General features: G+C 30.9%; 2 protein-coding genes, 1 long non-coding RNA gene and 1 pseudogene across 5 annotated transcripts; 3 read left to right on the top strand and 1 right to left on the bottom strand.

Moving 5' to 3' along the window:
• Nucleotides 1-5,792: 5,792 nt before the first annotated feature.
• Nucleotides 5,793-12,082, top strand: LOC145011049 (uncharacterized). Its single transcript, XM_078969671.1, has 20 exons — nucleotides 5,793-6,871; nucleotides 7,047-7,443; nucleotides 7,553-7,640; nucleotides 7,742-7,923; nucleotides 8,003-8,139; nucleotides 8,217-8,283; nucleotides 8,490-8,637; nucleotides 8,722-8,821; nucleotides 8,987-9,062; nucleotides 9,186-9,368; nucleotides 9,465-9,625; nucleotides 9,711-9,813; nucleotides 9,905-10,121; nucleotides 10,283-10,569; nucleotides 10,680-10,801; nucleotides 10,879-11,023; nucleotides 11,111-11,203; nucleotides 11,316-11,389; nucleotides 11,512-11,565; nucleotides 11,676-12,082. Exons 1-20 carry the CDS (start codon nucleotides 5,850-5,852, stop codon nucleotides 11,971-11,973), a joined length of 3,954 nt encoding a protein of 1,317 aa, XP_078825797.1. The 5' UTR covers nucleotides 5,793-5,849; the 3' UTR covers nucleotides 11,974-12,082.
• A 1,268-nt stretch (nucleotides 12,083-13,350) lies between these two features.
• LOC145012367 (uncharacterized) lies at nucleotides 13,351-14,066 on the top strand. Its single transcript, XR_013664464.1, has 3 exons — nucleotides 13,351-13,479; nucleotides 13,563-13,692; nucleotides 13,776-14,066. It is a non-coding gene; the product is annotated as an uncharacterized LOC145012367 (long non-coding RNA).
• Nucleotides 13,779-15,792, bottom strand: LOC145012366 (putative clathrin assembly protein At4g32285 pseudogene; annotated as a pseudogene). 2 transcript variants are annotated; one of them, XR_013664463.1, is made up of 2 exons: nucleotides 15,531-15,792; nucleotides 13,779-15,133 (listed from the first exon to the last, which is right to left on the bottom strand). The product of XR_013664463.1 is annotated as a putative clathrin assembly protein At4g32285 pseudogene, transcript variant X2 (transcript). The 2 variants fall into 2 exon arrangements; XR_013664462.1 differs by having other exon boundaries at nucleotides 15,561-15,792.
• Nucleotides 15,793-18,134: 2,342 nt separating this feature from the next.
• On the top strand, nucleotides 18,135-20,968 carry BRIZ1 (zinc finger (ubiquitin-hydrolase) domain-containing protein). Its single transcript, XM_078971487.1, has 10 exons — nucleotides 18,135-18,534; nucleotides 18,630-18,738; nucleotides 18,914-19,028; nucleotides 19,131-19,228; nucleotides 19,414-19,520; nucleotides 19,683-19,923; nucleotides 20,007-20,060; nucleotides 20,134-20,277; nucleotides 20,370-20,434; nucleotides 20,521-20,968. Exons 1-10 carry the CDS (start codon nucleotides 18,194-18,196, stop codon nucleotides 20,744-20,746), a joined length of 1,500 nt encoding a protein of 499 aa, XP_078827613.1. The 5' UTR covers nucleotides 18,135-18,193; the 3' UTR covers nucleotides 20,747-20,968.
• Nucleotides 20,969-25,398: the final 4,430 nt, after the last annotated feature.

Here is a 25,398-nt window from a genome sequence, read left to right as displayed (position 1 = left end):
TTTATAGTTTGAGTTGCTCATTTATTCCCTCTTTAACTGATCTATAAACAAATAAATAAATAAAAAATAAAAAACATCATTGAATCTGTAAGCAAAACTAATAAAGTGACAATTAAAAGAAAACATAGGAACCTATAATGCTACAAATAACCAACGGAAGTAGAGGGACCAAAAAAGACAAAAAGGAAGCAGCTTTAAAATGATTCAAATATAGTTGAGAGACCATTCCTGCAAAAAAAAAAATATTAATATGACTAAATACTAATAATATATAATAAAATGCAATGGTTGTGAAAAATTCAAACGAAAGTGAAAAGGTTTTTTGTAAACAAAAGCATAAAGGTGAAGGGTGAATGATGTAACATTAATTTAAAAAAAATTCAACCAAACAAAACAAAGTCTTGTTACATAACTTTAATATATATATATATATATATATATATATATATATATATATATATATAGGGTTAGGTTCATGTGAGACGGCCTAATTTTGTGAAACCGTGAGACGCATTTTTTTATCTATTTTTTTATTTTATTTTTATTTTTTTTTTAATTTTTTTTAGTTAATTCAAGTTCCGAAAATAATATTTAAAAAAAGATTTTTTTGATTTTTCCATTTATTTTGCATTTTAAAATTATTTTTAGAATATGTACAGTGTAATATTCTATTTAGAATATATTTCACGTATTTTTCAAAAAAAAAATAGAATTTTTTTTATTTTTTTTCTATTTATATTTAGTTAATTCAAGTTCCGAAAATAATATTTAAAAAAAGAATTTTTAGATTTTTCCATTTATTTTGCATTTTAAAATTATTTTTTACAATATATCAGTGTAATATTCTATTTAGAATATTTCACATATTTTAAAAAACAAAAACGGGATTTTTTTTATTTTTATTTTATTTTATTTTTATTTTTTTTAGTTAATTTAAGTTCCGAAAATAATATTTAAAATTTTTTTTTTTGGATTTTTCCATTTATTTTGTATTTTAAAATTATTTTTAGATTTGGTCTCACGGTCTCACAAAATTAGAATGATCTCAAATGAACATGAACCTATATATATATATATATATATATATATATATATATATATATATATATATATATATATATATATATATATATATATATATATTTAGATTTGGTCTCACGGTCTCACAAAATTAGAATGATCTCAAATGAACCTGAACATATATATATATATATATATATATATATATATATATATATATATATATATATATATATATATATATATATATATATATATAATAATAATTAAGCTTAAAAAAGAAAAAGAAAATTGTGTGCAAGAACATGCTCTATAAGAACGAGGCGTGACTTGAAGTAAATGACATGTCCTTTTTGCTATATTTTAGTAAGTATGGTTAGAATCTCATCGGATAATACATTTATTGAAGTTTTTAAATCTCAAATAATAACACCATACCACTTGGATGGTTGTTAATAATAAAAGGTAAATGCAAAGGTGTTTTTAGTTATTTGTGTACTATTTAGTTATAATTTTGCCCGTTCGAAAAAAATAATTGTTATACTTTTATTTAATATATTACAATATTATATTTTTAATTCATTATTTGTTAATACAATGCAATTTAGAATTCTATCCATTTATAACATCATATTTATTCAACTATAGTAACAAAATTGTTTCGTATCCACCCTTCAAGTATGGTGGCTTCCGCCTTCTTGTGTGGATCTATAACAAATATTAATTCAAAGTTGGAGCCATCTTTTACGGATATTGGCGCAAATTTGGTGATGCCATGAACCTGTATTCCCAAACGTTTGTCTCGTAATCTTAACACTTGTCCTCATAAAAAGAAAAACCAACACTGTGGATATACATCTCCATAATCACAAACTAAACTCTCATTTTCTTTTTGAGATTTGTTGTGCTACATTATTATATGAAATATTTCAATGGTTATAATGAATGATCCGATTTTAAGGGTATTTTAATATACACTATCACATTTGTTTTTAATCAATTGTCTTAGTGAAAAGAAAATCAAAGATTTCATGTTATACTTTTGGGTGTAAATATTTAATCTCAAAAGAGTTTCTTTTTTCTTTTCTTTTCTTTTTTTAATTTTTTGGTTTTATCTTACTTTTGGAATTGGGTTTTTTCATATATATATATATATATATATATATATATATATATATATATATATATATATATATATATATATATATATATATATATATATATATAAACAAAGAAAATTCCAAAACTCTTAAAACAATTTATTTGAAAATGCACAACATAAGCCATATTATAAAAGTCTAGGTACTAAATTGTAAAAGTCACCTAAATTGTAAATTATTTCATATCAGCAATTTCTATTCCTTGAGTTTTTTTTTTTTTTTTTTTTTTTTTTTTTTTTGCAAAAATGGGTGTAAAAATTGGTATAAAAAATGGGTTGATTTTTATTTGATTTGCAAAAAATGGGTTTTTTTTTGGCCACGTATAAAAACAATTGTATCATTATATTAATTTACATTTTGGCTCCTTCAACTTTCATAATAACTCCACAACTTATATATTATTTAATTTTTATATCTTTAATTTTTTTTAATTTATATTTTAATTATTTTTACATATAATATATAAGTTTATTATTAAAATTACATAATCCGAATTTATGTAAATATCAAATATTTCTTTTTAATTATATATATATATATATATATATATATATATATATATATAATTTTTATGTCAAGTTGTTTGTAGAAAAAAATAATAAGTCATTGAATTGTCACAAAGTAGATGTCTCAGTTGTTACTATCCACATGCAAAAGTAGATATCTTAATTGTCACTATCAATATGCAAAAGTAAAAGTATGAATTATCATTTTCATATGAAAATATGTAAGTAAAAATAAAAAATAATAATTATAGTTTTGTTTATGTTCAATTCATTTTCTGATGTATATATTGAATTCACTATTTTAGTTTCCAATCATCATTTTCATAAACCATAGTTATCATAAATTTGAAATCCCAACGTTTCTTCTTTAATTCCTTAGTCACGTTTGTAACTCCATACAAGAATCTTCCTTCGCAACTAAATTGTAAGGTACATACTCTTGTCTAAATTTCAAATATCTAATGTGAAACATTATATAAAATATGATAATTATATATTTTATATTATTATTTAATTTGCAGTTGCAAATAATGTGGCCTATGAATAGTAGTCTTGTAGATTTTCTTAACAATTATGGAGTATCACAGCCAGTTCAGTATATTGATTTTGTCACTAACCCCTCTAATGTACAATTTCCTTTACCTAATGGTGCTAGATGTGATACAAATAATGACTTTGGATTTGATGAACCCAACTCCCAATTTAGTGAAGATAGTGTTAGTGAATCATTAAGTGATGTCGGGGATGAGTCTAACGATAATGTGAATAAAACTCTGATTGTGAGTAAAAGTCTAATTATGAACTTTATGAACGATATTGGAGATGAAGGAGATGATGACATAGTAGATATTCGAGACAAAATTCATTTAGATTTTTGGAATGAATCCGAAAAAAAAGGTTAAGAATGTTGTTTGAAAATAAGGATCATGTAAAAAAGGCAGTAAGACTTTGGTCAATCAAGCAAAATATAAAGTTTAAGGTTTGTGAATGTAAAAGTAGTTTTTGGATAGCAAAGTGTAAAACTCTTGGCGGTGAAGAAGGAAGTTCTAATACTGACCCATATACACTGCAGTGTGCATTGTATGTGTGTGCAACGAAAAAGAAAAACCATCATATGTGGAAGATCACTTGTTGGGTGGATGCACACAATTGTTTCGGATCTTGTAGAGGCAATGACAATAGAAGTTTAAACTCTGCAACTATAACCTTCTACATCATCCACTCAATTGAAAAATATATTGCTTATCCAGTGAAACATATACAGGCAGATATTAAAAATATTCTAAATGTTGATGTTTCTTATTGGAAGGCATGGCATAGTAGGAGAAAAGCCATAAAGAACATTTATGGAACTTGGGAAAGTAACTTTGCAGAGTTACCCAAGTACATTGCAACTTTGCAAACTTCAAATCCTAACACCGTCGTGAAATGGTTTCATAATCCAAATGGCTCATCACATGTGGCAGCATTTAAGTATATTTGTTGGGCTTTTGGACCTGCAACTAATGCATTTCATCTATGTCGACCTATTATTTCCATCGATGCTTGTCATTTAAGATGTTCGTACAAGGGTAAAATGATTATTGTTGTTACAAAAGATGCAAAAAATAATATATTACCAGTTCTTATGCCATTATTGATAAGGAAACTACACACAATTGGAGTTGGTTTTTGTATTAGTTCAGACATTTTGTTGCTCAAAACAGACAACTGTGTTTTATTTTAGACAAACATCAAGGAATAATCATGCAATGACAAATCTAGAGGAATGGAAAGAGCCATTAGGATACCATCGATTTTGTCACACACCATAAGCAATCTCATGAAAAAGTACAAGAATGTGAGGCTTAAATCATTTTTTTGGGATATTGGAAGCACCACACAAAAAAGAAAGTTTGTGAAATATAAGAAACAAATCAAAGCAATCAATCTTGAAGCCTGGCAATATTTAGACCAAATTGATAAAAGTTAATGGTGTCTTTTTTATGATGAAAATCATCAATGGGGGTCGTTAACGACAAATATCTATGGACAATGCGCTACGAGGAGCAAGACAACTACCTATTAGGGGGTGTATTGATCTTACATTCAATTGAACTGTGCAACATTTTAGAAAACATAGTGATGTTGCAATGAATTGCAACGCACCTCTACCATCACGTATGTGGCGTCTCTTTCGTAAACATAACACTTGTGCACAAAGTCATACTTTAACTAAGTTCAACTATAATGAAGGTGTCTATAGAATTGTCACCAAGTTATTATCAACATACATGTACATGTGGTAAGTGGCAGATGGAAAGATTCCCTTGTTCACATGCTCTTGCAATTTGTCATTTTAGAGGGGATAACCCTTTTTCCATTATCAATCCTGTTTATACAACTGTAACGTACAAGCAACAATATAATGATGGGTTTTCATCATTTCCTCATGTTGATTATTAGTTAGAGGTTGATTGGAGTATTCAAGCAAATAACTCAAAATCTGCTGTTGGTCGAGGTCGGAGGTGTGCAAATCGATTTCGTAACGAGATGGATGTGCGGCATCCTGATGAACATCGTAAATGTGGACTATGTCATCAACCTGGTCATAATAGGAGAAATTGTTCAAATTCTCAACCAATATCCAATACGATGTGAACCATGTAACTGTTATTATTCTTGTAATTTTATGTTTAATTTAGTTTTTAGTTCATGTTTACTTTCTTTTGTAGTTGTATCTTTAATTATCTTGTAATTTCGTAATTTCATAACATGTAATATATTCAATAGAGTTATCAATTAGAATGTGTTTATTAAAAATTTCTAATGGTGTAAATTGCAATAACATAATAGACATATTTCAATTGTATGTTTTTAATATATACAAATTTACATTTTTTTGTAAAAAAGATAAAAAAATATATATATTTTTTATAAAAGAAGATATAAAATAAATATAACATATAATATGCGGGGTTATTATGAAAGCTAAAGGATCAAAATGTAAAATTATACATTGATACGTTGATTTTTATGTGGGGCCTAAAATCAACGCATTTTTACAAAATGTTTCTATATTCAACCTATTGTTGCAAAAAACTCGTTATTCCTTCAACCACCTTTGTGCAGATTTGCATATCACGATATCGGAATCAGCTCACCGGAGATTTGATGTTACACAATGTCGTTGGTTCAACGGCAACCGACCGATTCGTCGGACTGCATGCTACCGGGACCACCCTCCCGCAACAACGGTGGATCCGCTGACCTCGTATCAACCGGCCTCCTCGCATATGCCGCCGGTAGCACCGTCCCTATCCTCGATACTCGCTCCATGCAACTCGTCTGCGTCTTTCCCATCCCTCCTCCTGCTGCTACCTCCGGCACCAGCAGCACATCCTCCTCTTCCTCACTGTCTCCTTATGTCACCTCCGTCCGTTGGTGCCCTACGTCGCTCCGTCTAGACCTTCTCTCGCATGACCTTTCTTCGTCCCACTCTCATCTTCTCCTCGCCGCCGGCGACCGCCAAGGCCGTATTTGCCTCCTCGACCTTCGCCAGAAATCAGCCCCTTCGCTCTTCCTCCAAACCGACCAAAACTCCAAACTTGGAGTCCAAGACCTTTGCTGGATCCAAGCCCGATCCGACTCATGGATAATCGCTGCCCTAATGGGACCATCACTCCTCTCTCTCTTCAACATCCCCACCGGACGTTGCTTCTTCAAATACGATGCATCTCCGGAACTCTTCTCGTGTATTAAACGTGACCCCTTCGATTCCCGCCATTTATGCGCCATAGGTTTAAAAGGCCTTCTCCTGTCAATCAAAGTTCTTGGAGACGTGTCCGAATCTGATGTCGTATTGGAAGAACTCAAAATCCCTACCGATGTCTCTGAGTTGAATAAGCTTGAGAGAGAAGTCGGTATCGGCGTTGGTTCAGCCACTACACTAAATAATTCCCCGGCGACAGCGACGTTCCCAACTTATGCAGTCAAACTCGTGTTTTCGCCTCATTGGAGGCACATTTTGTATGTCACTTTTCCGAGGGAATTAATCGTGTTTGATCTGCAGTACGAAACGGCTCTGTCTCGTTCCAGTTTACCGAGAGGATGTGGGAAGTTTCTCGACGTGTTGCCGGACCCAAGTATGGAGCTGGTTTATTGTGCTCATCTCGACGGCCGGCTTAGTGCTTGGCGGCGAAAGGAGTAAGTAAATATTGCCGCTTAACCAAAACGCAAAACATATATGGTTTGCTTATTTGTGCCATTGTTATAGTCAATTTACAACTATAAGTTTTATTATTGTAGTGTCGTCTAGAATTGCATAAGGTTTAGGAGTTTTAGGGAATCGGAAAACCTAATCATTTGCATATCACCGCAGAGGAGAACAGGTACACGAGAAGTGTCTGATGGAAGAATTGACGCCATCAATTGGCACATCTATCCCAACTCCCTCAGTTCTTGCAGTTGTCATCTCTCAATCGGATGCCACCCTCCAAAATGTCGGCAAGCATTTTTCCGATGGACATCAACCTTCATCTCCTGACAACGAATTTGATTTGGATTTTGATAATCCTTTTGATTTTCGTGATGATTCACATATCATTTGTAGAACACATTTTATATCCATTTCTGATGATGGAAAAATCTGGAATTGGCTTCTGACTTGTGAAGACCCCACAGATAATCCAAAAGATGCATCTGACCCTGCACATGTTATAGAAGTCCGTAAAGATCCATCAGCCTCTACTGTAAGCCAGGATAATCTAACACTCAAGGTTAATAGCTAATACTAAACCATGTTTATTCAATTTCTATAAGTTCAAAGTTATGATTCTATTTTCCTTATATAAATCATGCATTTTGTGAATCAAAATCTTGGTGCAGATCAGTCTTGTTGGCCAACTTCATCTCCTTTCTTCAACACTGACATTGTTGGCTGTTCCTTCTCCTTCTTTGACAGCAACATTGGCAAGTGAGTTGTTATCTCTATACTTTCCAGTTTTCCATATGATTCTTTAAAATTTAATTTTTACATTCATCAGTTAGTGAATGAGACATTTATGATATGTGAAGGTGGTGGAAACCATCCTGCAGTGGCTGTTCCACTGGTTGCTTTAGGAACTCAAAATGGTTCAATTGATGTTATTGATGTTTCTGCAAATGCTGTAGCTGCAAGTTTTTCTGTACATAATAATCTTGTAAGAGGGTTAAGGTGGCTTGGAAACACTAGACTTGTCTCATTCTCATACAGTCCGGTATTAAACATACTAAAAAACCTCCAAATTCATCTTTGAATTTTTATAAATGTTTATAAAGGTTATGTACTCAATACAGGGAAGTGAGAAGTCTGGAAGCTATGTCAATAGGCTTGTTGTTACATGCCTTCGAAGTGGTCACAATCGAGCATTTAGGGTTTTACAAAAGCCTGAACGTGCATCAATAAGAGCTCTCCGTGTGTCATCTTCTGGAAGGTTGTTCTTGAAAAGGAGTACCCTGTACCCTTTCTTGTGGATGTTTTACTGATACATTTTCTTGATATATTTTGTAGGTATCTTTTGATCTTGTTTCGTGATGCACCTGTGGAGGTTTGGGCAATGACAAAAACTCCAATTATGGTAAAATGTCTGATTGTTTTCCTATTTTGAAATGATAATTACAAGTCAATAAAGTGTCCAACTTTTTAACCCTTTATACAAATTGACCTCAATAAAAGAAGTTCAAAGCTTTTGAAAAAGAAAGAATCATATTTGGAACTCTAGAAAAGTATGTGTAGGGATTTATTCAATCGTGTACATCTATTGTAGTATTTTTGTTTTTGCAGCTTAGGTCTTTAGCTCTTCCATTCACAGTTTTGGAGTGGACTCTTCCTACTGTTCCACGTCCCTCTCACAGTGGAGCCTCTAGACAATCTGTATCTAATTCTCAAGACAACACTTCTGTAGCATCTGAAGGAGCCTCTACAGACACTAGTAAGTAGTAAGCTTCTTCTCTGCTAAATCTTATTGTAAATGCAATAAAGGTTTTCATCCTCTCAACTCTAAAGTAATTTGCAGATGGAGCTCAAGAAGATTTTACAGAGACTTTTTCATTTGGTTTAGTAAATGGCTCCTGTGGGGTGTTTGAAGTTCATGGACGAAGGATCCGAGATTTCAGGTACTTTTTATTATCCATTTCTTCCACACACACACACATATATATATATATATATATATATATATATATATATATATATATATATATATATATATATATATATATATATATAACTTTTTTTTCTTAATCAATTATAAGTTGATGATATGTATTTGTTATTTACAGACCAAAGTGGCCTGACTCCTCGTTTGTTTCTACTGAAGGGATGGTGACAGCTATGGCTTATCGTATGCCTCATGTGGTTAGTTTCTTTCTTTCTTTCTTTTTAAATATATATATATATATATATATATATATATATATATATATATAATATTAAAAGATATTGTCACTGACTTATTTATATTTATATACATGTATAAAGGTTATGGGGGATAGATTAGGAAATGTAAGGTGGTGGGATGTGACAACGGGACAATCTTCCTCTTTCAACACTCACAGAGAAGGAATTAGAAGAATCAAATTCTCCCCTGTTGTTCCTGGAGATCGAAGCCTTGGACGAATTGCTGTTTTGTTTAATGACAACACATTTTCTGTTTTTGATCTTGTAACTTTCTTTCTTACTCATCATTTATGTCATATTTTTTCTGCTACTTAGAATCTTTTTTTTTTTTATATCAAGGCTGTAATTTTTTTTTTCCAGGATTCACAGGATCCTTTAGCAAATTCCCTATTACAAACACGGTTTCCAGGAACACTTGTGTTGGAGCTTGATTGGTTACCTGTACGAACTGATAAAAATGATCCATTGGTATTATGTATTGCTGGAGCTGATAGTAGCTTTCGCCTTGTTCAGGTTAACATGTATGCATCACTTTTTTTTCAAGATATTTATTTATGACCAAAACATATTATCCAGTACTAACATTTTATAATCTTTTTCATTCAGTGATAAAAAAAGTGGTTATGATGCCCAACCTGGATCTGTGAAGGAGCGATTTAGGCCAATGCCTTTATGTTCTCCTGTATTACTTCCTACAGCACATGCATTAGTAAGATCGACTTTATTCACACTAATATCATATGGCTTATATGATCTTTTTATTTTATACTATTAAAATATCCTTTTTTTTTAAACCACAGGCATTGAGGTTAATCTTGCAATATGGGGTAAAGCCTTCATGGTTTAACACATGTAGTTCAATTCCAGATAAGGGGGGAGATTCAGATTCCCAAATATCAAGAAGCTCATCAGCATCTGTTGGAGACCTTCGTAGTTATTTAATTGATTTATCACCTATTGGTGATTCTGTTGTCCCTGAGTTACTTCTTAAAGCATTAGAGCCTTACCGAAGAGAAGGTGAAGCTTTATTTTCAGCCTAAATGCAACATATAGAACGTACTTTTTGGTTTTTTTAACCATGTTATTATACTTCTCTTTTCTTCTTACTATAAGTAGAATGATGTGTATTAAAAAAAAAGTTTGTTTTTGTTTTTGGTTTTGGTTTTGGTTTGAATCAGGTTGTGTGCTTGATGATGAGAGGGTGAGACAATATGGTAGTATAGTGAATAAAGGTTGTGCTGCAAGGTTTGCTTTTGCAGCTGCAATATTTGGTGAAACTTTGGAGGCTTGTTTTTGGTTGCAATTGCCACGTGCATTAAAGCATTCACTGAATATGTTGGCTAAAAAGTCTTTGCAAAAAGCACCTGTGAAATTGCCATCTACCATTGATGAGTCAGCTGTATTAAGTAGGATGTTCACCATGAAGAGGAGAACTGTACCAAGGTTGACAAACTCAAATTCACTTGTAAGTTTTTTTTTTTTCATTGGAATGGAATGGTTAATTCCATTCATTTTCTTAGTTTCATTCCTTAGCCATATTGTTTGATTATGGATTCCATGATGAATGGAGGACAGAGTAATGGTGAGCTTAGGATGATGGCTTTTGAGCACGAAGAGTTATGGGAAAATGCTAGTGAACGTATTACTTGGCATGAAAACTTGGAGGGTGAACAAGCTATTCAAAACCAAGTCCATGAGTCAGTTTTCATCCCTTTCTGTTTTTCATTCATTTTCTGTTACAAGTTTTTGTTATTAAGGCATTGTGATTTATTAGGCTAGTGACAGTTGGTAACTTGGATGCTGCTGTGAATTTACTGCTTTCAACTCCCCCGGAGAGCTCCTTCTTCTACCCAAATGCTTTGCGTGCTGTTGCTCTTTCATCTGCTGTCTCAAGATCTTTAAATGAACTCGCAGTAAAGGTAACATACAATTGCCATCTCATCTTTTTTTATTTTATTTTTCCACCATAAAAAAATATATATATATATATATTTTTTATTTATTAGGTGGTTGCAGCAAATATGGTGAGGACTGACAGGTCATTATCTGGCACACACCTCCTCTGTGCTGTTGGGAGATATCAAGAAGCTTGTTCACAGGTTCTGATTGCTCTCATGTCATGTCATTCACATTCATTTTATTATTATTATTATTATTATTAGATTTAGAATTCCATCACGAATCAAGATTATTTTTTATTATGTTTGTCAGCTGCAAGATGCAGGGTGTTGGACAGATGCTGCAACCTTAGCAGCAACACATTTAAAAGGAAGTGATTATTCAAGGTACTTTATTTATTAATCTCTTATTTACAGTTCAATTCCAACTTTAATAAAACAAGACAATATAATCACAACGAGAAATAGTTCTAATTAATTTTTGTTATATATATATATTTTAAGTGTAGGGTAATGCAAAGATGGGCGGGACACGTGTTGAATGCGGAACATAACATTTGGAGGTATGAATTATCATCATTTGTTTTCAGTAAAAAAAAATAATAAATAAATAAAGGTTTTCAAAATTACGTAGCATATATATATGTATATATGTATTTGTCCTTAATTTCAGGGCCCTAATAATGTATGTAGCAGCGGGATGTTTACAAGAAGCATTGGCGGTGCTGCGTGAGGCTCATCGACCAGATAGCGCGGCGATGTTCATCATAGCCTGCCGGGAAATTCATGGGGAGTTTATAGAGGGGTTAGATCCAAACGACGACGCATCTGCCACAATCAAGGAAAAATTGGTTGTGTTACGAGGATTAAACCCAGAAAGCGAAGAAGTTATTGGTGTCGGGGAATTATACACAAAATACCAACAGGAATTAGTTCATCTCTGCATGGATTCACAACCATATTCTGATTAAAATTTCAGAAATCCCCTAACCTACGTACTCATATTAAAGCATAGTGTACTGCACATAACAACAACAACAACATCAAACCTCACTATACAACGAATTACGAATTACATCATTGTGGTTATATATATATATATATATATATATATATATATATATATATATATATATATATATATATATATATATATATATATATATATATTCACATACATTACGAATTTAGACTACAACTTTAAAATTTTAATAATAATATCAGTCCAAAGTATGTATTTTACCCCCTACACCTTCTTCCTTGTTACACTAGGTTAAGTACGTTCATGAGAAGTAAAAAAAAGATTGAAAGGAAAACAAGAAAATAATTGCCTTTGGGGTGGGAGTGGTACTCGACCACCTCTCTCTTTCCATATATAGGTTTTTCTTGTTTTTGGGTACGTGCGTTGGTGGAAGGATGTCTCTAGATAAAAAGCACCCGTCCCCAAAATTAAAACGGGAGTTAACCTTTACCTCTGTTTCAATCCCTGATTTTTTTAAACAAATTACCCCATACTGAACAATATTTTTTGACATCTCTAGGGGTTTTGTTTGGAAAATTGTTTGAAACCATTGAACATGGAGAAAATGATTGAAAGAAAAGGGGTCCCTTTCCAAATTTCAAGTTTTGTATACCGATCACTTCTTAATTTCTTTCAAATAAAAAAAGCTAAAATAAATGTTTATCAATTTCTATTTTTTTTCCTGAGTATTTTATTAAATTTTAGAGTTTTTTTATTAAATTTCTAAGTTATATTTTAATCTTTTTGTTAGATATTTTGACAACACAAATTTTGACCATGGCATCAAAATTTTTGTTTAGCACGGAGAGTCGTGTACTAGGTCCAAATGCAACAAGCTTGTCAACATCAATAGTCAGGGTTTTGGTGTAAACCTAAGATTACGTTGGAAAGTTGAGGAAGCCGATAGATGCACTAAGTAGAGTTTAAAGCATGATCGACGTAACAATAGACGGCATTAGTGATCTATTAACTTTGTTTGTATATTGATTTTTCTATAGAAATTGAAGATGTTATACACAATCACAAACGGAAAAATGAAAGCAAATTTGGTTACAAAAGATTTGGAATTCTTAGGCGAAAATTTGGTTACAAAAGATTTGAAGTTGCTAGGTTTTTATAATTTGTTATTGTTGTTTAAAGATATTATTTTGTTTACAAATGTTTTTTTAATGAATATTTTTATTTAATATTAGCATTTGGCTGTATATTTGCTATTATAGGTTAAAAAAAGTACATTGCTATTATCAGTTAATAAATGTAAAGTAGGTTGCTTTGATGAGTAAAAAAATAAAGTAGATTGCTCATGTTTGTGTCGAGGCTAAGCAGCTCTGGTTATGTGTTTTCTGCATCTCTTCCCCCATATTTGGAAGTGCTGCAATTTCTGCTATTGATGTCATAGAGGAAAACCCTCAACTCATAACAAAGTTAAGAGATAATTCTAAAACATTAACCACAGGTTTGTAATTTGTTTGTCTTCCAATTTTATTTCATGAAAATTACACTATTTCATATTATTCAGATGTCTTATGAATATTACAGGATTGTCAGATATATACAAGGGTTGGAACTTGCAAGTGATGTAATGTCACCTCTTGTTTTCCTCAAACTAAAAAAATCCACAGGGTCTGTGAAGAGTGATCTTCAATTACTCGAAGATCTTGCTGATTATGTAAGTCTCTTTCTTTTTCCATCAAGTAAATGACCATTTTACCCTTTTGGTTGTTGAATAACGAATGAAATAAATAACTACAGGTATTAAAGGATTGAAGATGGCTGCAGCTTTGGTATTAAATTAGCTCATCTAAACTAAACTAAACACCAACAACAACAATTTTGTGTAAGAAAAATTCCATTTTTTTTTTGTATTGATGATGATTTAGTTTACCATTTTTTGAGATGCGAAGTTGGTTTTTTGTTCATATGTATGTCCTTCCCCTGTTAACTTTGTAATTTCAGTTTAATTTATACAACATAATTTTTGTAATTCATCCATATTGCTTCCACATGTATAAAGGAGGTAAAACTCTGAGTGATGCTGCAAAAGGGTCTTCTCGTGATTGTAATCTCCCATTACCATCATCCTTTAGATTCAGAAGGTCTCCAGTTAGCATGGCGGCAGGTGGTGGTGGGTTGTGACTTTCCGGTGGAGGAAGAGGAACTGCCTTTATTTCATCTATTTTTCCATTATCATACGCAATCTTTCTTTCACTTAAAAATGTCTCTAGTGAACCCAAAATTTTATCTGTAATCTTTTGTACATTTGGGAACTCAGATGATCTAACAACACCTATTTCCTCACACCAGTTATAAAACACCACAAGTTCATCGCTCATTTTAGCTGCATAAACAAATTGATCAAAAACCTTCACACCAATATCATACTCCATTTCTGAAAATCCTTGAAGCAAAACTTCAATCATTTCACATGCATCAGCATAAACCCTAAAACTTTCCTTCAAAACAAGGTGTAGTGCAATAAGCACAATCCTAGTACTTTTCGCATCCCCAGTTGGCCTACATGATAAAACCCTATCAAGAACACGAAGCAGATGATGCAATCTCTCCAAAACCTTTTCAAAATGTGAACTATAGTTTGCAATATTTTGGTCAAATGCCATGAATTCAAGCTTCCGAGTGAGATACAAAGCATAAGTTTTAACAAAACCTGAATGCTCCCATGAATTTGAGTGAACCTCATCATGAAAATCAGACATGTTCAAAACCCTTGTCCTGTTTCGGTTCATATGAATCATTTCCTCACCAAATCCAGGCTCCCCATCATCTAACAACCTGTGTATAAGCATCAAGACCTTCAATGCCACAATCCAATCATGTGTTTTACTCAATCGTTTAGAAATAGTGCAAATGCAGGCATTTACGTAACTTGAAGAGTAAAATGTAAGGTTAAGGATCTCCCTTGTGTATTTCTCTTCAGGTGGTTCATTGTTGTGGGCTGTTGCCTTTACTATAAGCACCTCAACATCCCTTGCGATATTACCAGAAACCTTGGCTATGCTTATGCTTGTTTGGTCTTTAACCACACCAATTGCCTTTCTGAAACTGCTTGAACCCATACAAAGAAACACGAGCTCTAGTTTCAGACCTCAAAACTGCAGAAAAGATTAGTGAATAGTGTTGAAATTAATCGATGATAAATCTATTAACATAATATCATTTCCATTATCGAAGATTTAAAAGCGTTGTTGACTAGAAGCGCAAATGCACAAAATTCGGAGGGAAAATCTAAAATCGCCACAATCAATTAATCGTTCTGTAGTTAACAAACTAAAATCGTTCGAGATGAAACTATGATATGCTATGAGAGCGAATATAGCGTCTATAGTAAAATTTTCTAGTTGATACAGCTGATCGTTACTATATTCGCTAAATTCAATAAAATTGATGTTGAAACGATCATTTTAGCTTCCAAAGTTACGATCAATCATTATAAAATGATCCAGGAAATGAAATCTGAATTACAAAAAAAAAAATCGATAGAATGCATACAGATTACAGAGACTGATGATAAACAGGTACCGATTAATTCTTGGAGAATTTTGATCGATTAAAATGGATGAAGAAGCTCCGATACATGACAATTGAAAGCAGCGATTGCGAACGATTAACAATTGGGATTTGGGAGAGAGTTGAAACCGCGTAGGAGAGAGAGAGAGAGAGAGAGAGAGAGAGAGAGAGAGACTAAAACAGACTGTTATACTTGTTTTCTTAAACCTCCGAAGTCTGAATCATTCTTCCATCTTTTCATTGGGTTGTAATGGTTTTCTGCATCTCACAATTTACAAACACCCCCCTAAAGAGTTCTCATATTCATAAAAATCCGTCACTTAAATTAAACTTACAATAAAAATGTTAGCAATTATTTTACCAGTAAGATTTTAATTTGAAAGGCTGAAATTACAAAATATTTTTATGAAATAGATTTTGGTCTAAAACATGTTTTAAGTGATATTTTAGTTCCCTATTTAAGAGGCGTTTGGGTGTGCTTATGGAACTGATGATTATGTGAGATCGCAATAATAGTTCCACTGTTTGGATAGAGATTATTTGCAGAAATTACACTCTTTCTCTTTTTTTTCATTATTAATAATTAAAAAAACAAGATAATTGTTAGATTATATATTATTATTCTAAATGATTTTAATAATAACATGTCTAGAAAAAAAATTATTATTATACTTCATGAAAAAGTAAATCGTGTTATTTCAACTTTAAACAATTCAAAAATAATGTTTTCTTTGGTCATTTATCCATTAATTCATTAAATAATGGGAATCTATAAAATACTCAAGCAACTTACAACTTCAATCTTCAAACACTATCTCTTAAATTATATTTTATTACAACCGTTATCTGAATTTGATTAATCAATATCAAGATAAAGATAAATAGATAGTATGGATTTTATTTTGTAGAAATAAATCATGGGTGGTTGGTTAAATAATGACGAAATGAACTGGATGATACTTGAAACAAAAGAATAAATATTAATGATGAATGATACTCACATGTGAAAATGGAATTTTGTTGAAACGAAGATCATTGTGTCATCTAGCATATCTTTGTGGAATTTTTTGTTGCAATTATGATACGTAAGTTAATACCATGCTAAAAGAAGCCATTATCACACCCCCAAACCTTACAAAAGGGAGCCCTAAACACATCTATAACATATATAAAGATGACTCGAAAATACAAGATAAATTACTATAAACAGGAAGATTCGGCCATGTTAATAAAAATTTCACAATTCCTTAAAACATGAAATGAGTACGATCTTTGTGTCATTCATAAGCATGTTGGCATTTAAGGTTTCATTAATGTACTCACGGAAATTCATAAATGTTCGAATTTACTGACATTGAAGGATTTCATTAATAGTATATTGGAGGAAATTGTGAGGATTGATTAAAAAAGAAGAGAATATAATGTGATAAATCCAGTTTATGTACACATGTAACATAGTCCGGCGAAAATATGATAAAAATATGAGTTTATTGACTTTTAAAATTACTACTAAAAGTCTAAAAGTATATTTTTCAAGACATCTTTAAGAACTGATACAGTGAAAGATGATAAATTCAGTCGTCGGCAGTAAGGTGATAAATTCAATCGATCGAACTTAAAAGATATGAATCTTTGACTCTCAAGAATTTCACTTAAAATATATCTTCAAATATACCTCGGATATTGAAACGATAAATAACATGATGTAAGGAAAGAAAATGATCTAACTTACGAAAAATTGTCCACTTTTATATATAGAAATTAAGAAGAAAAACATATTATATATAGATAATATAGAAATTAAGAAGATATCAAGAATTGATATCAAAATAATCAAATTCTAAAAAACGTAGTGTTGTAAAAAATATAAACCATATCAACTTGTCTCAAGATCCATATGGAAAGTCAATTACATAACATTAGTTATATTGTGCATGTGTCACTATTTTAACCATATACCTCTTGTATATTTTATATACCTCTTGTATGAAATTTTATTCCGCTCATTTGAATCGCAAGGACATTTTTTTTTAATGTTATGTAACAAAATAAAGAACAAAAATCTGAATAGTTGGAATTTTAACAAAATTACGAATTGATGATTGAAAATCATTAAATGACACATGCCGTCCCTTTTAAGTTAGCTTACTTAATGAATTGAATTCGGATGTCCTTATTTGACAAATAGTAATTAAAGGGTGTGGTTTAATAACAAAATGATTCGAATAAAATATACTCATGTAAAACAGAAAATGGAAAAGAAAAATATGCAAGGTAATGTACAGTTTTACACTTTTACTTCTATTCTATAATTATTTAGCTATAATAATAATTCTTTTGTAATAAAAAAATATTTAAACTTATGGAGAATTTATTATAATTCAAATAAAGTAATTATACAAATATATATTTTATTCAAATTAACCCTCTCAGAAAAAAATTTACAAAATGAAAAAAACCACCTTCTTAATTAACATGTTTTTATGCAAAGAAAAAGAAAAGTTAAAAAATAAAAAAATAAATATTTTATTTTTTTTGGTTTTCTCTTATATAAAAAGCAAGGGTGGATGATTTTCCGTTAAGCCCATTTCTTCTCCCGGTTTGCCCGCCAACAGACCCATCGATTTTGTTAGAGGAAGAATAGAATGTTCGCTCTCCGAATTCACACAGTTGATACCTCCCAACCACCGTTTGCGACGCCGTTCGGCGGTGGTGCCGCTACATCCGGCACCAAATCCGCCGTCGCCGGAGGTTCAAACCCTAAGTCTAAGAAAAACTTGTTCAGTCCTACTGAACTCAAAGGTGTAGTCCACCTCTTCCGCAATCTACCAACCTTCAGCTCCTCCCCCACTATGACGTTGTTCAACGTCACTACACGCACCACACTTGCGTTTATCGTTGCTGTACCTAACTACCTTTCGCCTGAAGAGTTCATCACTTTCTGTGGCTCTCACGTCGAGTACTTCACCGATCTCTGTTTCATCAGGTATTGCCTCGATTACATCCGGATATTTTTCTTGTAATTTGTTTTTTGTTTTCAGTTGTGGATTGAATTTCCTGTGCGTTTTGCGATGTTTGAAGAAATGATGCGGTTGAAGAACGGTATAGCGTGCTTATTAAGCTGGTGAATCAAGCGGCTGCTGATGGATTCTGTTGTAGTTACAACGGAAAGCGGTTTGGTCCTTCTGAGGTATTCTTGATCTCGTTTTCTCTCATTTGAGAGAGTATTTGATTTGAAGTACGTTCGAGTGATTTGTGTGCTAAATCATCACGTTGACTTGCCATGTGTATATAGTCTATACGCATCCATAGATGCACTTCTAATTGATTGATTTTGAATCATTCTGGTTGCGTTTAACTTTCAGACTGAGGTTTGCCATGTCTACTTCGCTCAATCAGTGGAATACACAGATTCATCAGAGATCGCTAGCATCCCTCAGCCAGGGTATACAGAATTGCCTACTTGTCCTGTTTGCTTAGGTAAGCTGCTGTTAAATCGTCAAAGATTTTACTATACCTATATCTTTGTGTGTGCACATGGTATTTGTTGATGATATATTTCAATTATTCTTCAAATGATAGAGAGATTGGATCATGACACAAGTGCAATAAAGATTACAGTATGCGACCATTCCTTTCAATGTTCTTGCATCACAAAGTGGCCTTTCTGGTCTTGCCAGGTTGGTTTATTGATTCTTTCTATTTATTGATATTTCACACAATTCTTGGGGTGCAGATGTTACAACTTAGTAGTATTGATATGTTGGCATATAACCAGTTCATTTTCACACACTCTCCTCCACATGAATTAATCTTTGTAATGTGAAATCCTCTTATTAGATTAAAAAAATGTGTTTGGTGTTAGGTCTGTCGACTTTGTCAACAACAGGATGGAAAACCAACTTGTGCAGTTTGTGGAACATCTAGCAATCCATGGGTTTGTCTGATATGTAGTTTTGTAGGATGTGGAAGGTAACATATTACTCCTGTTATTAGAGCATTACACTTTGTAAAACCTTCCCAATTATAGCAATGTTATCCAAAAAACAAAACATAAGTTTTCAAAGTATAATGTCCTCATAAGAAACCAAAATATAATGCCCTAATATAGTAAATATGTATTAATGTGTGAAGGTATGAAAAAGGACATGCTATTGAGCATTTTCGTCATGCTCAACATAGCTATTCACTTGAACTAGAAACACAGCAGATTTGGGATTATGTTGGTGATAAATATGTTCACCGATTAAATCAATCAAAAATTGGTAGCAAATCAATTGCAACAAATCATCAATGTGAATCACTTGAAGGGGAGTGTGGTGATAAAGAAGATGATGATGTTGATGGAGCACTTTTTAGCACCAAAGTTGATGCGGTAACTTTATATATAATATATTTTTTATGAAGTTTTTTACATATTTTTCTCATTTATTATTTGATAATAAAAAAAAAATACAGATTGTAGATGAATACAACTTTCTTCTTGCAACCCAGATGGAGACCCAACGACAAGTAAAGTTTTTTTTTTTTTTTAATAAAATATAAATTATGAGGTAATGAATATATAATCTATATTTTTTTCCAGCATTATGAAACGTTGCTTGCTGAGGCAAAAAGTCGAAAGGAGATATTGATAGGTGAAGCAATACAGAAAGCTGAAGCTGAAAAGACACAGGAAATTCAACATAAACTGGAACAAGTTGCTAAAGAGACAAAATCTGTTTCACATGTTAGTTTCTTATTATAGCATCCTAATTTCATTTCTTTCTATTAAATCATTTTACTTTTAATTTTTTTCTCATTTGTTCTTTTTGTTTGTAGATTAATGAAGATCTTGCAAAAGAGCAAGAAAATCTCAAGAGAAAATGCAAGGAAGTCCAAGACAGGTTCTTACCTGTATCTGTATCTGTATCTGTTTCCGTATCTGTATCTATATCTGTATCTATACTTATACTTGTATTTGTGATTTTAGGGAAATTGCATCATTGAAATCGAAGGAAGAGAAAATAGTTGATCTTGAGGAACAGATAAGAGACTTGAAAATTTATATAGAAGCTCAAAGAACACTGGCAACATCAAGTGATAGAGAGGAGATTAAAGGGGGAACTGTTTTGCCTGTTCAACCAAATCAATCAAGCCCTAAGACTAATAGTAATTCTAGAAGAAGAGGAGGAGGAGGAGGGCGAAAACGTAATTAGATCGTTTTTTGTCTGGAGTTTTGAGTGTATATAATAAAAAAGGTTGGTAATAAAAGGGTAAAAGAGAGAAAGAGACAGAATAAATGCCAATGGTGTTGTAAAATGTTGACTGTATTAATTGCTTGCTCTTTCTTTTCTTTTTTTGTTTTTTGTTTTTGTTTTTGTTTTTTAAGGATGTATGGTCTGACTTTGATTAGAAAGTATAAAAGTGACATTTAGGTAGCTATTTGGTTTGATTATGACCCCCTTTTTCCTCATACTTTCTCTCTCCAAAAAAGAAGATGATTTTCTGTTATTTAGGTTGTTAAAAAGATAACTAACTTTCTGATAAAGATAACGACTGTATGGCAAGATTTTCAACAAATAACAACCTTTTCATTGAATTTCCATTATCTGGATTATAATGTCAAAATAATAATGACTTTTGTTTTAGATTAAGAAATGAAATAATTTTGATCCACAGATGTTGATCAATAATGAATATAGTTAGGTGTTTGATTAAGACAATTGCTAATTGTATCCCTTTAAGTACCATCGTTACTCGCCTCTCTTTTCTTGTGTTAATAAAGGCATTCATTGACACAACTTTTGTCTTTATTGCCCCTAAGCTAATTGACACAACGCTAACCAATTAACCAATATTATAATTAGGATTAATGTTATTAAAAAGTAATCAAGGTTTAGGTTTTTTTCATCTTAGATACCTCTAACTTTTTTGTTATGTTTCTATGGAAAAAGGTAAAAGTTAACTTGTTTATATGTTTGATCATTGACATCAAGTTAATTAAATAATAACCATTGTCCAGTTTATTCTACCTATAGGCTATAGCTTCCTAAAATTTTTAAAAATCTTTTTATTGAGTTATTATATATATATATATATATATATATATATATATATATATATATATATATATATATATATATATATATATATATATATATATATATATAGGTTCAGGTTCATTTGAGACCATTCTAATTTTGTGAGACCGTGAGACCAAATATAAAAATAATTTTAAAATGCAAAATAAATAGAAAAATCCAAAAATTCTTTTTTTATATTATTTTCGGAACTTGAATTAACTAAAAATAAATAAAAAAAAATAAAACATAAAAACAATTCCTTTTTTTTTAAAAAAAATAAGTGAAATATTCTAATAGATTATTACACTGCCATATTCTAAAAAATAATTTTAAAATGCAGAATAAATGGAAAAATCTAAAAATTCTTTTTTTAAATATTATTTTCGGAACTTGAATTAACTAAAAGAAAATAAAAAAGATAAAAATAAATTTCATTTTTTTTGAAAAATACGTGAAATATTCTAATAGAATATTACACTGACATATTCTAAAAAATAATTTTAAAATGCAGAATAAATGGAAAAATCCAAAAATTCTTTTTTTAAATACTATTTTCGGAACTTGAATTAACTAAAAAAAATAAAAAAATGTGTCTCACAGTCTCACAAAATTAGACCATCTCACATAAACCTAACTATATATATATATATATATATATATATATATATATATATATATATATATATATATATATATATATATATATATATATATATATATCTTTTGAAAAGAACTTTTAAAAATATTAATGATTAAAACTTTTAACATATTCTTAAATTTCTTTCAAAAGATATATATATTATTTAAATCATTCAATAAAACGATGATTTATAAAAAGGGTATCTTAAATGGATGATTGTGTGTGTGGGTGGTGTATGTGTTGACCTTGACACACATGTTTACAGGTTTTTTTAGCAACATCTTATATAAAATTATATTAATTAGTAAATTATTTTTAGAGTTTCTTAGACAGTAAAAATATTGGTGAATAGGATTGCTTATTTTAAGTAATATTCATTCTCATTATTTTTGCTTTTTAAATCATGAACGTAAAATTATAGCAACTCTTCCATAAAAGAAACTACAAATAAACGGGCAAATACACCAATCCATTTGACTAAACAATCCGCTCTCCGGTATTTGATCCAATTATACACCGTCGAATTGACATTTCATGCCACTTCGTTGGGTTAATAAGACTATTCTTGAACAACCTTTCATTCCGAGTCTTCGATATCCAGACCAATCCATTGTTTTATCACCACTGTTTATTTTCTTTTTTATTACATCAGCCAGGTGTACACCGTGTTTCGCCAGTTCACTTGCAATACCTACTATACTATGTTAAACTCCCATAGACAATCTTTGTGATAAACAATGGTCAGGTTTATATTTAAGATTATGAATCCCTGTCACCCCACAACTTCATAATGAAAAGGTTTCAATTCTCAAACGCCACAACCGCTTCACCGTGAGAGAGATATTAAGATCCCTTAAGAATCCTACTCCAAATCCACCACACTTTTTTGGGTGAAACAACCATTTCCCAAGAAACAAATGTTTTTTTCCTTGTTCTCGCTTTCACCCCAAAGGAATCTATTCTAATAAATGAAGGTTCTTTTGGCACTTGTCATACTTTCATTTAATTTGTCAAATATGATTTTATGTTTATTTTAAATTAATTTTTTTTACATGTCATTTTATAAGTTTTTCTACTTTTTAAATTCCATATAATATTTTAATATAATAATTACAATAAATATAGTAATAAATGAATATCAATGTCATTAATGAACTTACCTTTTATTTTCAAAATTCTTAAAATTAAAGCTAATTAGTTTTATTGTTTATTTATTTAAATTATTTGTTTAAATTTAAAAGATAAAAAACATTTACATTATAATAATTCATTATTTTTCTTATTTTCTTATAAATTCAAAGTTATCAAATATTTAAACACACACACACACACACACATATATATATATATATATATATATATATATATATATATATATATATAAATATATATATATATATATATATATATATATATATATATATATATATATATATTAAATTAACTCATGTAATACGTGGGTGTCACAACTAGTTTTGTTTATATATAAGGCAAACATTATTAACAAGTAGGGGTGAGCATTTGGACCGGTGAACCGGACCGGACCGAACCGCACCGGACCGTTTTTTTGGACCCTCGGGCCGGTTCTCGGTTCTAAGTTTTCTATCCGGTCCGGTCCGGTTTTTTTCCCGGTTCGGTCCGGTTTTTACCGGGTCCAGGACCGGTTGGACATGGTAAAAAAAAAAGTTTTATCGGCCTTATTATACCAGCCTTAGCAAAAGCGACGTTCCCTTTCCCATAACACGTAATAGCCGATAATTTCCAAACCAAAAAAAAAACCTCCTTCGATGTCGATCATCTCAAATCCCAAATCGGCCCTTGTCCTTTTTGATTTCTAAATCGCATCGCAAGCAGCCAAGTAGTAGTCGATGCCCGATTGTGAAACTCAAGTGTCGATTCTGATTTCTGTATCCTCAAGTCGCAAGTAGCAATTCGTTTCTCTCAAGTGTTGATTCCGGATTCTCCCTCTCTCAAGTCTCAACTCTCAAGTGTCGTTTCTCTCAAGTCTCGATTCACTCAAGACTCGATTCACAATTAATGGAATCAAAAACCGGGATTGCTAATTGGATTGCACTTGATGATGATGAAATTCAAGTAAGGGTTACGATTTTTGGTTCTTTTTTTGTTAAATTTTGTTGAAATAACGAACAATATTGTTATATTTAGTTGAATACTTGTCAAAACAAAATTATTGTTATTATATGTAAACTAAGGTTATGTTTTTTGGTTGAATTTTGTTAATATTTGTTGAAAATTATAAAGTATGTTGCTACATTTTGTTGATTAATTGTGAAAAAGTTTGTGTTTTGATTGCATGTAAATTAGGGTTATGATTTTTTGTTGATTTTTGTTAATTTTTATTGAATGTCATAAGGTATGTTGTTATATTTAGGTTATTTGTTGGTAAAAAAAATTATTGTGATTGTATGTAAAGTAAGGGTATGTTTTTTGGTTGAATTTTGTTAATATTTGTTGAAAGTTATAAAGTATGTTGCTATATTTTGTTGATTAATTGTGAAAAAGTTTGTGTTTTGATTGCATGTAAACTAGGGTTATGATTTTTTGTTGATTTTTGTTAAATTTTATTGAATGTCATAAAGTATGTTGTTATATTTAGGTTATTTGTCGGTAAAAAAATTTATTGTGATTGTATGTAAAGTAAGGGTATGTTTTTTGGTTGAATTTTGTTAATATTTGTTGAAAGTTATAAAGTATGTCGTTATATTTTGTTGATTAATTGTAAAAACATTTTTGTTTTGATTGCATGTAAACTAGGGTTATGATTTTTTGTTGATTTTTGTTAATTTTTATTGAATGTCATAAAGTATGTTGTTATATTTAGGTTATTTGTTGGTAAAAAAAATTATTGTGATTGTATGTAAAGTAAGGTTATGTTTTTTGGTTGAATTTTGTTAATATTTGTTGAAAGTTATAAAGTGTGTTGCTATATTTTGTTGATTAATTGTGAAAAAAGTTTGTGTTTTGATTGCATGTAAACTAGGGTTATGATTTTTTGTTGATTTTTGTTAAATTTTATTGAATGTCATAAAGTATGTTGTTATATTTAGGTTATTTGTTGGTAAAAAAAATTATTGTGATTGTATGTAAAGTAAGGGTATGTTTTTTGGTTGAATTTTGTTAATAT

Source organism: Lactuca saligna, chromosome 8, assembly GCF_052625555.1.
Source record: "Lactuca saligna cultivar CGN05327 chromosome 8, ASM5262555v1, whole genome shotgun sequence".
NCBI classification, from domain to species: domain Eukaryota; kingdom Viridiplantae; phylum Streptophyta; class Magnoliopsida; order Asterales; family Asteraceae; genus Lactuca; species Lactuca saligna.
The sequence above is the reverse complement of the archived record's forward strand: the minus strand, read 5'-3'. Positions and strand labels throughout refer to the sequence as shown.

Bases quoted from the DNA above. Each gene is read 5' to 3' on its own strand.
- LOC145011049 (XM_078969671.1), top strand. From the start codon at position 5,850: ATGTCGTTGGTTCAACGGCAACCGACCGATTCGTCGGACTGCATGCTA. The intron at 8,638-8,721 runs GTAAGTAGTAAG...AGTAATTTGCAG, and splicing joins AGGAGCCTCTACAGACACTA to ATGGAGCTCAAGAAGATTTT. The intron at 11,566-11,675 runs GTATGAATTATC...CCTTAATTTCAG, and splicing joins GCGGAACATAACATTTGGAG to GGCCCTAATAATGTATGTAG.
- BRIZ1 (XM_078971487.1), top strand. From the start codon at position 18,194: ATGTTCGCTCTCCGAATTCACACAGTTGATACCTCCCAACCACCGTTT. The intron at 20,061-20,133 runs GTAAAGTTTTTT...ATTTTTTTCCAG, and splicing joins AGATGGAGACCCAACGACAA to CATTATGAAACGTTGCTTGC. The intron at 20,278-20,369 runs GTTAGTTTCTTA...TTTTGTTTGTAG, and splicing joins AGACAAAATCTGTTTCACAT to ATTAATGAAGATCTTGCAAA.